Source organism: Zonotrichia leucophrys, chromosome W (genome assembly GCF_028769735.1).
Source record: "Zonotrichia leucophrys gambelii isolate GWCS_2022_RI chromosome W, RI_Zleu_2.0, whole genome shotgun sequence".
Classification (NCBI taxonomy): domain Eukaryota; kingdom Metazoa; phylum Chordata; class Aves; order Passeriformes; family Passerellidae; genus Zonotrichia; species Zonotrichia leucophrys.
The window spans coordinates 597,555-610,161 of record NC_088199.1 but is presented as its reverse complement, the minus strand read 5'-3'; the positions used below and the strand labels follow the sequence as shown (position 1 = coordinate 610,161).

General features: G+C 42.5%; 1 protein-coding gene across 1 annotated transcript in view; it reads left to right on the top strand.

The window, feature by feature from the left end:
* The window catches only part of LOC135459270 (zinc finger SWIM domain-containing protein 6-like), a 311,781-nt gene extending 299,523 nt beyond the window's left edge, over window positions 1–12,258 (top strand). The window contains exons 13-14 of the mRNA XM_064735045.1: window positions 8,531–8,612; window positions 9,884–12,258. Coding sequence (XP_064591115.1) covers window positions 8,531–8,612; window positions 9,884–10,746 — 945 coding nt within the window. The 3' untranslated portion in view covers window positions 10,747–12,258. The remainder of the gene's footprint in view (window positions 1–8,530; window positions 8,613–9,883) is intronic.
* The last annotated feature ends 349 nt before the right edge of the window (window positions 12,259–12,607 follow it).

The window sequence follows — 12,607 nt, the reverse complement described above, 5'->3', positions numbered from 1 at the left end:
TGGAGCAGCCTCCATTTACCAGATTTTTTTTTTACATCAAATACAGGGGTGTTCCAGGGGCTCATAGACGATCTGTGTCCTTGTGCTAGTTGTTCTTGTACTAATGAATTTAGGGCATCTAGTTTTTCTTCTTCAAGGGGCCACTGCAGCACCCACACAGGCTGAGTAGTAAGCCATTTCAGAGCTGGTGTGGGACACCTTACGCCCTTTAACACAGTGGCCCCTGTTAAAAATCTGTCCCCACCCGAACTCCCCATGCAGACAAAACATCCCTCCCCCAAATGTTCAGTGGTGCAGCAGTAATGTAAGGTCAGATTGTAGCTGTTTGGCCTGCAGGATTTTTGATCAACACAGGATTGCTGCTCAAGCAGCTCTTTGTGGTCCCTCCGATGCCAGCAACAGCATATCCCGCAGGTGTAGTAGGCCATGATGTAGGTCATATATTGGCAGAGATGATGGTGATGTCTGCCCCTGTGTCAATCATCCCACTGACCTTTATCTGTGGAGGCTTTGCCTTGGGCATTGTAACAGTACAATCCATGTTAGGTCTTTGATCTCCTATGACCGGAGTCCAGTTCACCTGGGACTGTCCTGTTGATCCGAAGCCTTGGTCTCCTTGCTCCTTAGAATCTCCTTTGGGGATATAAGACTTAAAAGGAATGAGCTGTGCCATTCTGGTTTCTGCAGGGATTGTTATGGGTGGAACTGGTGTTGATACCATGGCTTTTATTTGTCCTGTAAAATCGGCATCTATGACACTCGGGTGCACACTGATGCCTTGTAGCATGGCACTGGATCTCCCTATAAGGAGTGCACTCATGCCTTTCCCTATGGGCCTCTGGGCCTTAAGAGAGATTTCATGTACCTGTAGCGAGTTTATGGTTATTGGGACTGAGGTGGATACATCCATTCTAGTTGTCCCTCTTCTCCTGGCTGTGAGCAGGTGACACAGGCTTGTACTGGAGGGTGGGAAAATGCTTGTGTTGTCACGCGTTTCCCTGTCATGCTTGGTCTTCCGTTTCCCTGGTCCTTAAGAAATTGACCATTAACATGAAATTTGGACCAGCATTCTTTTTTTACAAGTCCAACTCTCCCACATAGTTTACAGTTTGCATTCATACCTCTCTGTCCTTGAAATGTCCCTTGTGGTGTGGACTGTTGTGGACAGTTTGCTCTCACGTGACCTTGTACACATCTGTAGCAATGGCGAGTTTGTTTAACAGCAGTTGTAATCGGATTAGCTAGCATATCCATGTTATGAGATCCAGTCTTAACCTTAGCACATGCATTTATCATATCCTCTAGGGATGGATTCTGTTTAGGTACTGCATCTATAACCTTTCTACAGTCCACGTTTGCATAATCTCGTGCTAGTTGCAGTATTAATTGGCTCCTTGTTTGCTATTAGATATCTGTTTTTCCACAGCATCTTTCAAATGTTCTATGAACCACATATACAATTAGTCAGGTCTTTGCCTTATACTTGAATAGCTTTGGGTGAGTACAGACATATTTGTATTTTTTGTTAAAGCTTGCATTGCTAAATCCTTTGCTTGGGCTAGAATAAAGCGGTTCAAATGTGCTTGGGTTTGTGGATCTTCCATGGGGGACAGTCCCATAAGTTGAGAGATCCCTGCCTCAAAACATGGATCCTACTGTGAAGCTCTTGAGTTTTTTAGTCCCTGATCTTCTGCATAAGATCTCCAGCTTGATTCAAACATCATATATTGTACTGGAGTGCAGAGTAATTTCACAATCTGCTTCATATCATATGGGGTTAACTAACTAGCAGTTATAAATCTAAGCATATTTGCAACAGCAGGTGACCCTAGCCCATGTTTAGCAGCTAGCTGGCATAGCTCTGAGACGATTTGCCAATTAAAGGGAACATATTTGTCACGTGTTGTCCCATTACCTCGCACCACTGGGAATGCTGCAATCATTCCCCCACCCTGTTGCCAATTCTCTGATGATGATGAACACATGGGTACCAAAATTACTTCAGCTCCTTCTATATCTCCACATTCTATACCCTTTTGTTTTACCTCTGGCCAGAAAATTACCGAGTCTTGGGTAGGAATGTTTCCTGCTCGGAACATCGAAGGGGCTGGAGCTGGCGTCAGTAGGGTTGTAGGGACTTTGTCAGCTTGTTGGGACCTTGATTGTAGATGCCATGGTGCTGCGACAGTGACAACTGCATGTCCAGAGCTGGTGCAGGGAACAGGGCTCTGTATCATGGTGTTGGAGCTTCCTGGTTCCGGAGTGCTTCCAGGTGTGACGTTGTGACAACATCCGGGCATTTGTAGCAATGTCATCTCTGGTTACATCCCCATGATGCAGTGGCAGGCAGGCGTGATTTGCAGAGGCGGGGCTGTGGGCACGGTTTGGGGGCTGAGCCAACCAGCTCCGGGCAGGGGCAGTCCGAGTGTTTCCATGGTGATGAGGGGCATGGTCAGCCCCAATGACGGGGGGCGGTCCCGGGGACAGCATGGAGCTGGAGCTGCGTCATGCTCACTGGCTGCCCAGATGAAATGGCGGCGCCATCCGAGCACCCGGAAGCATCTGTGCATGGCAGTGACTGGGTGACATTTTCGGGGTGCCAGCACAGGGCACCCCGGTATCCCTGGGACCCCGCTGGGTCCCCCCATCTCCCTGCGCAGTGGAGCCGCTTTGTGCTGGGGAGCTGTGGGGGATGGTTCTCCCGGGGACAATACCAATGTGGGGGGGTAGTTCAGTGCAGTTCAGCCACGTGGGGCGGCATTGCCGGCCATTGTGTCCTGCCACGTGCTTTGGGGGCTTAGTGAGGTGTCCATCTCCCCCGAAAACTCCTCCAGTGTGTTGTCCTCCCCATACAGTTCAGTATTTAATAGTCTTATCAAATGCAAAACAAGCCTCCATGGTTTTATAACTTACTATGTTTTCCTCCCCCTTCGAGACTGCCTTTAATATACAGTGGCCAGTTTGTTCTTGGGTATTAAGGTCAAAAGCAGTTTCTTTTGTCGTGTCAAACCTGTGGGGTTTTGCCCATGTAATTAATCTAAATAATGCTTCTTCATCATAGTCTATGTCCCATTCCTTAAAGAAAATTTTCCATAACTGTGCCATGGGGTTTTCTGATGTTGAAAACCAAGCGCCCATGGTCTCCGGTGGGGTTTTTCTTCTATTTTCAACTTCTCCGGTTTCCTTTCCACTCAGCCCTTTGGCTGTGATTTTCTGCAACCTGTTGCAAAGATTAATCCCTACAGCCTTTGCTGCGGCTTCTGGGCTCTTTCAAGCCTCTTCCTTTTCCAGTTTTTTCTGGTTTCTCTTCATCACAGCTCTTTGGCTGTGATTTTCCACAACCTTTGTCACAAAGTTAGCTCCTGCAGCCTTTGCTGCCTATTTTCGGGCTCTCTTCAGCCTCTTTCTTTTTCAGCTTTTTGCTCCGTCTCTCTGGCAATTCCACGGGTCATTGGACTGTTCAATCCTCACATGGTGGCACCACTTGTGATGTGAAGTTCTGTGGTGGTGTTTGCAGGGGTCCCAGTGTTATATGTAGTAGAGATAATTCATGCTATAGAAAATAGGTGTATATATATGTATAAAATATTAGTGGAGCCTAAACCTATGTTTGTGTATAAAAATGTTGGTGAAGGTTAAACATATGCTTATGAAACCACCCTGTCCAGGAACAGAAGCTATTCATATTGTTACTAGTTCCGGACAGAGTTAAGATAAAATCAAACCCTGTTCACATATGAACAGAGTAGCTCTGAGCCATGGTGCCTGCAATTGTCATTTCAGGGCTAGAGGTATTCACATGGTAACCAGTTCCTGGACTGGCTCTGGGATTGTGTTGGACCCATTATCAGATGCAAGAGACAGGCTGGAGCCGATTTACTCTGCACCTGGGAGATGTCATCTGGAATTTCCTGGGTGATGATCTCAGGAAGCCCACCAGGTCTTGCACCTGGACTTGAGATGGCATCACCTACTACATGTGAATAGTTCTTCCTCTGGAATACTCAGACATTCGTCTGGGCTTTGGACACTTTCTTTGTCTGATTCTACACATGTATGGACCCAACTTTACATGCCAAGAGAGACAAAGAATTATGTTGTCATCTTTGCCTCAGGCAGAATAAACTGTATATAAGCAGGCTTCTGGAAGCACTTGGGGTGTACCTTTCGGGGGAACGCTGCCACTCTGTCGGCCAGATCCCAAAGGGCACCCAGCAGCTGCTCCCGGGGCTGACGCTGTCTTGGTTGTGGGAAGGTTTTCAAATTTTCTATTTTTAATTGACCTAACAAATCTTTGCCAAATTTTTATAAATTGGGCTCTCGATTTGACCATTTATAACATCAGGATGAGAGAAGAGATGAGAATCTTGACTTCATGTTTCAGAAGGCTGATTTATTATTTTATTATTGATATTATATTAAAAGAAAATGATATATTAAAACGATACTAAAAGAATAGAAGAAAGGATTTCATCAGAAGGCTAGCAAGGAATAGAAAGGAATGATAATAAAATCTTGTGACTGCTAACAGCCTCAACACAGGTGGCTGTCATTCATCATCTAGTAAAAAACATTTCACATGCTGGGTAAACAATTCTCCAAATCACATTCCAAAGCAGCAAAACATGGAGAAGCTGAAGCTTCTCAGCTTCTCAGGAGAAAAGATCCTGGCAAAAGGATTTTTCATAAAATATGTCTGTGACAGTATTCCTATGCTTGAGACATAAGACAGACTCACGTGTGTTTCCTCAGAAAAACAGCCTCGTTTATTGTCTCCGACATCCTTTTATAGACAATTCAAAACTCCTGGTGCTTCACAGACATTGGTCTAAACTCTACGCCCCACAGACTCTTAACCAGTCAAATACTTGTATTTTAGGAGAGCTCCCATTGGCTCTGTCAGATTCTGTCAGTCAGCCCAGAGGCTGGTTCATGGAGCTGAGCTGGGCCGCTTATTATAACTTGATTATTGCTAATGCTAATGCTACAGTTGGGGTAGGAAGCAGAGATTGAAAGAGGGAGGGTTGTGGGAAAGATACTTTTAAGGTTTTATTTAACTTCTCATTATCTTGCTCTGATTTTGTTAGTCTAATAAATTCAATGCATATCTCTACGTTGAGCCTGTTTTGCCCATGATGGCATTTGATGAGTGCTCTCTCCTGGTCCTTATCTCAACCCATGAACCCTTTATTAAACTTTCTCTCCCCTGTCCAGCTGCAGAGGGGAGTGAGTGAGTGGCTTTGGTGGGTGCCTGGCATCTGGCCAGTGTCAACCCATGACATCCCAGTTGGACCTCCTGGCTGACAGGACACACTGCTGACTCATTCAACTTGCCATCAACCAGGATCCCCAGGTCCCTTTCCACAGTGCTGGTCTCCAGCCTCTTGTTCCCCAGTCTATCCATATATCCAGGGTTGCCTCGTCTCAGGTACAGAATCTGGCAGTTGCCTTTTTAAAACTTCATACAGTTGGTGATTGCCCAGGCAATGACTACAAGTGATATAAAATATGGGTATAGCAATAAGAGCTTATGGTCCTTTTTTTATGAATCTGCTGGCTTTATGAGAGAACTTCTTTGCAGGTACTCCTTTTCCAGAGAGATAAATCATTGGATCCCATCCCTCAGGTGTGTCAACTGCACCATTAGTTTGGTGTCATCTGAAAATTTGCTCAGGGTGCATTTGATCCCTTTGTCTATGTCAATATAGAAGATTTTAATTAACACTGGTTGCAATACAGATCCTTGGAGGGACACCAGTTGTCACCAATGTCCATTGGGACTCTGAACTGGTGACCACTACCCTCTGGATGTGACTGTCCAATCACTTTTTTATCCATCAAACAGTTCACCCATCAAATCTATCTCTCCAATTTAGAGAGAATGATGTTGTGGGGGACTGTGTCAAAGGCTTTACAGAAGTCCAGATAAATGACATCTGCAGCCCTTTCCTTGTCCACTGATGTAGACACTCCATCATAGAAGGCCACTGGGTTGGTCAGGCAGGACTTGTCCTTCGTGAAGCTGGGCTGGCTGTCTTGAATCACCTCCCTGTCCTCCATGTGCCTTAGCAGAGCTTCTAGGAGGATCTGTTCCAGGATCTTCCCAGGCACAGAGGTGAGGCTGACAGAGTGGTAGTTCCCAGGGTCCTCTTTTCTACCCTTTTTTAAGATGGGTGCAGTGTTTCCCTTTTTCCAGTCACCTGGGACTTCATCTGTCATGACTTTTCAAATTTCACGAAGAGTGGCTTGGCAACCACATCAGCCAATTTTCTCTAGACTCTGGGAGGCATCTCATCAGGTCCCATGTACTTTTGCACATTCAGGTTCCTCAGGTGGTCACAAACCTTATCTTTACTTACAGTGGGAGGGACTTTGCTCCCCCAGTCCCTTTCCTGCTGTCCATCCACTTGAGAGGTATTGAAGACTGAGGCAAAAAAAGCTTTTGAGTACCTCATCCTCCTCCTCATAATCTGTTGTTACCAGTTTTCCAGCACTGTTTATCGAGGGGAGTATACCTCCTTTGACCTTCCTTTTCTGGTTCAGAGACCTGTAGAAGCCTTTCCTGTTATTCTTTGCACCCCTTGTCAGGTTCAGTTCCAGTTTTACCTTTGCCTTCCTCACTCCATCCCTACACAACTGAACTTCATCCCTATACTCTTCCCAGGATACCTGTCCTGGTTTCCACTGCCTGTCCATTTGCTTCTTTCCCTTTACTTTGATCAGCAGGTCACTACTCAGACATACCAGTCTCCTGTCTTCTTTGCCTGATTTCTTGATCCTGTGAATTGTTAGCTCTTGTGCTTTATGAAAGACTTCCTTACAGATCTGCCAGTTCTGTTCCATTCCCTTGTCCCTGAGAGCAGTCTTCCAAGGGATCCAACTATCTCCCTTAAGAGCTAGAAGCTTGCTTTCCCAAAGTTCAGGGGCTTAACTTTGCTCCTTACCTGACCCACATCCCTCAGGACTGCAAACTCCACCAATGTGTGATCACTGCAGCCCAGGCAGCCTCCAATCTTGACATCTCTGATTAACTCACTTGTGTTGGTGACCAACAGATGTAGTAACACATCCTCTTTGGTAGGGCTATCTATTACCCAGCTCAATAAGTTGTCATCCATGCATACCAGGAGTCTCCTGGATTGTCTACAGCTTGCCATGCTACTTTCCCAGCAAATGTTGGGGTGGTTGAAGTCCCCCAGCAGGATGAGAGCTTGCAAGTGCAATGCCTCCTGTGGCTGTAGCAAGAAGGCTTTGTCAATAGTCTCCCCTTGATCAGGTGGCCTGTAGTAGACACAAACCACAAGGTTCTCTTTGTTGCCTTGATCTCTGGTCCTTACCCACAGGCTTTCAACCTGCTCATGGCTGTTCTTCAGACAGCTCTTCACTGTTGGTGATGACATCAAATGCAAAGAAAAATATAAGTGTAAGAAATAATCTAAATATAAAAAACATCAAAATGTCAATATCAAGATGGCAGCGATGAGAAAACACTGATGCAGTGTTATAGCTTTGAGCTCTGCTCTAGGTGTTGTTTTTCTCTTCTTGTCTGTCTTTCCCATGCAAGCTCCCTTTTATTTTAATTTTGTTACAGATAAACAACTGCCTTCTGATTGGTCCTCAGGGCCTCTGCTAGTTTTGTGACACGCAAAACATGTCTCAAGCATTGCATGTATGTGATCATTTTCAATCACAGTAAGTTACACACTCATATGGTGGTCTTCCACCAAAGTCATTTTTTCACAGCATGCTCAGCAAACACACAAATTATCAGAGCCTTTAGGGTTAATATTCTCTTGTTCTAATCTTGGTTAGGATGCTAGGTGTCTGGCACTGTTCCCACACTTCACAATAACACCTCTTGATGCAGAGGGCATATTAATAGACTGGACCTGTCTGTTTCTTCCAGTGTTGCTGCCTTCAACTGGAAGTATAGAGGAGAATATAATTTGTGTCCCAGAATACTGGGATATATCTGGAAGTGTGTATATATGTATCTTTGCAGCATAAGCAGCCAGTCAAATCACAGTACACTCTGACTCCTGTATGTATTGTTGAAGCCAATGACCAAAAAATGCAGATGGGGGAAAAATCTGATTGGTTAGATTGCCCAGCAGGAGTTGACATGTTCCCACTTTAAAGATTTATATACATAGAGGGAGGAGACACAGGATAATTTAATTTGAATAATTGAATAATTGGGCTTTGTTGTTGGTTGGGGATGGGAAGGCTTTTTTGTGGGATGGTGGGGATTTTGTTTGGTTTTTTCTTCCTCCCCCCAATTAAAACAGAGCTTCTCATCTAGCCTAGAAGGACCTGCAGTTGGAATTACTCTCTGTATGCTTTTCTAAGATAGCTGAGTAGTATTTATCAAGTCTTTTGACATATCAGGTAAAAAGAGGTAACAGAGCAGAGAAGGCAAGAGGCTGCCATTTTGAACCTCATTGTATTTGAATAACTTAAATCCCTGATTGTTGGTATATTGTCTTGGTTTTACAATAGGATGAATTTGTACTTTGTATTGTTTCAATAGGTGATGCGGATGACACTGTCAACATTGAATTGGCGACGACGGGAAATGGTGAGGTGGTTAGTAACATGTGCAACAGAAATAGGTATGTTCTGAGGTGCTTCTCAAGGGCTCCTGCCTTTTTGTCAGCTAATCTTAGATGGCTTGATCTTGTTTGTCAACACTCAGGCTCTGCAAATATCTCACACTTTCTGTTCCTCTTTAAAATCCCTTTTTTAAAAGACAATAATTATGTCAGTGTTGAGTGGGTTTTTTGAGCATGTAATAGACTAGGCACAGGCCAAGTAAGACAATACTTGATTAATGCAGTGTAACTTCTTTCCCCTTCAAGGTAGGGACATTCATAACCCAGATTTCCCCTTCTTCCCTCCATGTTGGGTTTGGGTTTGAAGCTGCAGCAGAGAAAGGGGTAGTGGTTATGGGATGTTACACTGTGCTACAACTTTGCTTGCTCTGAAGGGTAAGGCTCCAAAAGACTGATGAGAGCACTGTCTTGTCAGTGGTGGGGAAGATGAACCAAAAAATAGGTGAATGAAATGTGGAGGTTGTGTCCTATTGTGTGGCATACAAGATCTCATGAAGGGGTTCTCAACATTTGTTTTCTTGGTTTCATTTTTTAAGCCCCTTTGTAAATCCAAGATTAGAGTGTAATGCTTCTTTGTTACGTGGCTATGACATTGTGCAGGCCTCTCACCTGCACTGGAAAGCCAACCAAACACTAACACAACCCAAGCCTTTCTACAATATTGCCCAGAGTATTTCCCTAATAAAAACCTTTATGTTCAAGTGCATATCAATTCAATACAAGATGTATCTGAAAAGCTTGTTGGGAGAGGGTAGAGGTTAGGATTTTTAATTTTATATCTTTTAAAGTTGTGCTTAGTATTAAATGCCATGGTGTTCTATTAAATGAGACATTTGGCATGCCTTCATATTCTTTTGTGCATGTGCTGTACCGTGAGATGCACATTAAGAAAAAAAGTTAAAATTGCCTTTTAAGTGTTTGGTGTGAGGGCTGCTTTTGAATGATATGATAAGACCAAATGAGCCAGAATTTGTTATACAATTTGTCTTAGATAACAAGTAAAAACAGCTCAATTTTCTCACTGGGATATAAAAGCTTATCTTGCAGGCTTTTTTGTTATCTGCATTTCAGCGATTGCTGCGGAGTGTACACAGTTAGCCTTTGTTTTAATGTCCTTTTGCAGACATGTTATCAGGTTTAGCTTTTCTTGCTGAAGCTGGTCTCCTTCAGTGTACTGGCAACCTCTTAGAACTTTGACTGTAATCTTTTGCTGAACATCTATATTTGCTAGGTTTTGTCAGTTGTGCCTAATCCTTTCTTTCTCTCCCCAGGTGTTTATGCACTGGACAGTATAATGCAAAACTGGTTTACACTTTTCACTCCAACAGAAGCTACTAGTATTGTTGCTACAACAGTGATGTCCAACAGCACCATTGTCCGTCTGCATCTGGACTGTCATCAGCAGGAGAAGCTGGCCAGCAGTGCTAGAACACTTGCTCTACAGTGTGCCATGAAGGATCCTCAAAACTGTGCCCTCTCTGCACTGACTCTGTGTGAAAAGGATCACATAGCTTTTGAGACCGCTTACCAAATCGTTCTAGATGCTGCTACAACCAGCATGAGCTACTCACAGCTTTTTACTATAGCACGATACATGGAGCACCGTGGTTACCCTATGCGGGCCTATAAGCTGGCCACTTTGGCCATAACACATCTCAACTTGAGTTACAATCAGGACACACACCCTGCCATTAACGATGTTCTCTGGGCATGTGCACTCAGCCATTCTCTTGGGAAAAATGAGCTAGCAGCTTTAATACCTCTGGTGGTCAAAAGTGTCAAGTGTGCAACAGTACTGTCAGATATTTTGCGCAGGTGTACTTTAACCACTCCTGGCATGGTGGGACTTCATGGAAGGAGGAATTCTGGTAAGCTCATGTCACTGGACAAAGCCCCTTTAAGACAACTCTTGGATGCCACGATCGGAGCTTACATTAATACAACTCATTCACGTCTCACTCACATCAGCCCACGACACTATAGTGAGTTTATAGAGTTCCTCAGCAAGGGCCGAGAGACCTTCTTAATGGCTCACGATGGACACATACAGTTTACACAGTTTATTGATAACCTAAAACAAATCTACAAAGGCAAAAAGAAACTGATGATGTTGGTTCGTGAGCGGTTTGGTTGACGAAAATGAGTGAAGAGAGGAGGTGGTTTGGTATTACTTGAGCTTGCCTTCGTATCTTTTTGAACTTAAAGAAACAAAGCCACACTGGTATTATATGTGTATAGTTATACTGAGTTTGAAAACTAAACTGTCATGTTGTGAAAGTTTGTGTGTTTAATTTTTTTCCTTTATTCTGTTTTGTGTGATTAAAAAAGGTTTGGTTTACACTGAGTATATGTTGTCAAGTAGCAAAAGCCCACATCACTCTCCTCTTCTTTCTGTATATGTTCACAGCCTCAAAAACAAAACATATATTTCAATGGCTTTAAAAAAGCAAACAAAGCACCTCCATCCTGTGATAAGTACCTCAAATGCATTCAGCTTTGCTCCTTTGTAACTCATTATTATATTTCAACGTATTTAAACAAGCCAACAAATGAAATACTAGTAGTTAAAAGGCTGACCATGTGGCTTTGCAGTACTCTTCATCCAGAAGCATGGCACACAATGCTTATGCATGTGGAAACTTAGCGACTGTCAACATACATTCTCAGGGATTTGTCAAAATAAATTTTTTAAAGTATGAGAGCATTTATTGTACTGTATATATATTATAGTAGATGTCTGAATATTGAAAAAAATCTAACATTAATTTATTTAAAACAATCAAATATATGTAATGCAAAGTACTTGAAGCTGCAGTAGCTTGGTTTTAAAGAAAAAATATCTGAAGGACTAAAGTGCGCCTTGCTTCAGGGTTGGCTCAGGTGGTGAACTATATGCTGGGCATCTATTCAGAGCCATCTTTTGGATTGCATGGTTGGAATGATACCTACTGGGGAAGTTTTATATATGTATACGTATATGTGTGTGTGTGTGTGTATGTATACACACATAAACACATGCTTGTAACAGGCACTATAGTAAAGAGGGACAACAAAAAATACACAACCAGAGCAGCAAGCCTTAGCATTAAGAATACAGTATGCCAGAATTGGAGTTTGTGCCTCCTAGCCTAGGAAACTTAAAGAAATATCATTTTGGACATAAAATGCAAAATGATTGACATGATACATTACGCCTTTGCAGTGAGCTAATAATAAGCTAACCTTTGTGCACAAATATATATATATATGATATATATTCTGCATAGGTATTTTGACTGTGCAGGACAGAAAGTTGTGTAGGTATGACTGTTCTACTTTTCTGTTCATTTTTGTAATATATTTTATTTTCTCTAGAATCACTCAAACAAAAGCAACCTTCTATCTTGCCTTGTCTTAATGCTTTAAATTAACCAAACTGGAGATCTAGCTACCAAACTGTTCATTATATTATTAAATACCAACTTTGATTACAGTATTGTGACTTTGCTTTAGCTGATGGTTCTGCATCCTTGTGCTTTTTAAAACAGTTTTTGTTTTGGTGCAAAAGTTGTCCAATGTCTCTTGTTCCCTTCATTAGAGAACATGCTAGATTTATGTTTGTAGGTATTTTTGTTTAGAAAAACTATTTCATGCTCTCCATTTTATTTATTATAATAGGTAAAAAGGTTGTACTTCATTACCCATGTAAACAAGCTCATGAAGTTGAAATTAAGATTTGATACAATTATATCAATTTATTTATGTAACTAAATCACTGTTTTATAAACTTGTTACTGATAACAATTTTTTTGTTTTGATTAAAATTAGTTTTTTGAAAGTTGATTCTGTCTCCTTTATGGTGTCTGTTGCTGGAGTTAAATTATCTATGAATAGTTCATAGATCTTAAAAGCCCAGCTTGCAACTTTGGTGCATTATGGTGATAAGCAATATGACCAAGAAAGAAATGTTTTGTTCCTCAAAAATCTGCTGAGGAAAAGTAGTGTTCACAATTACA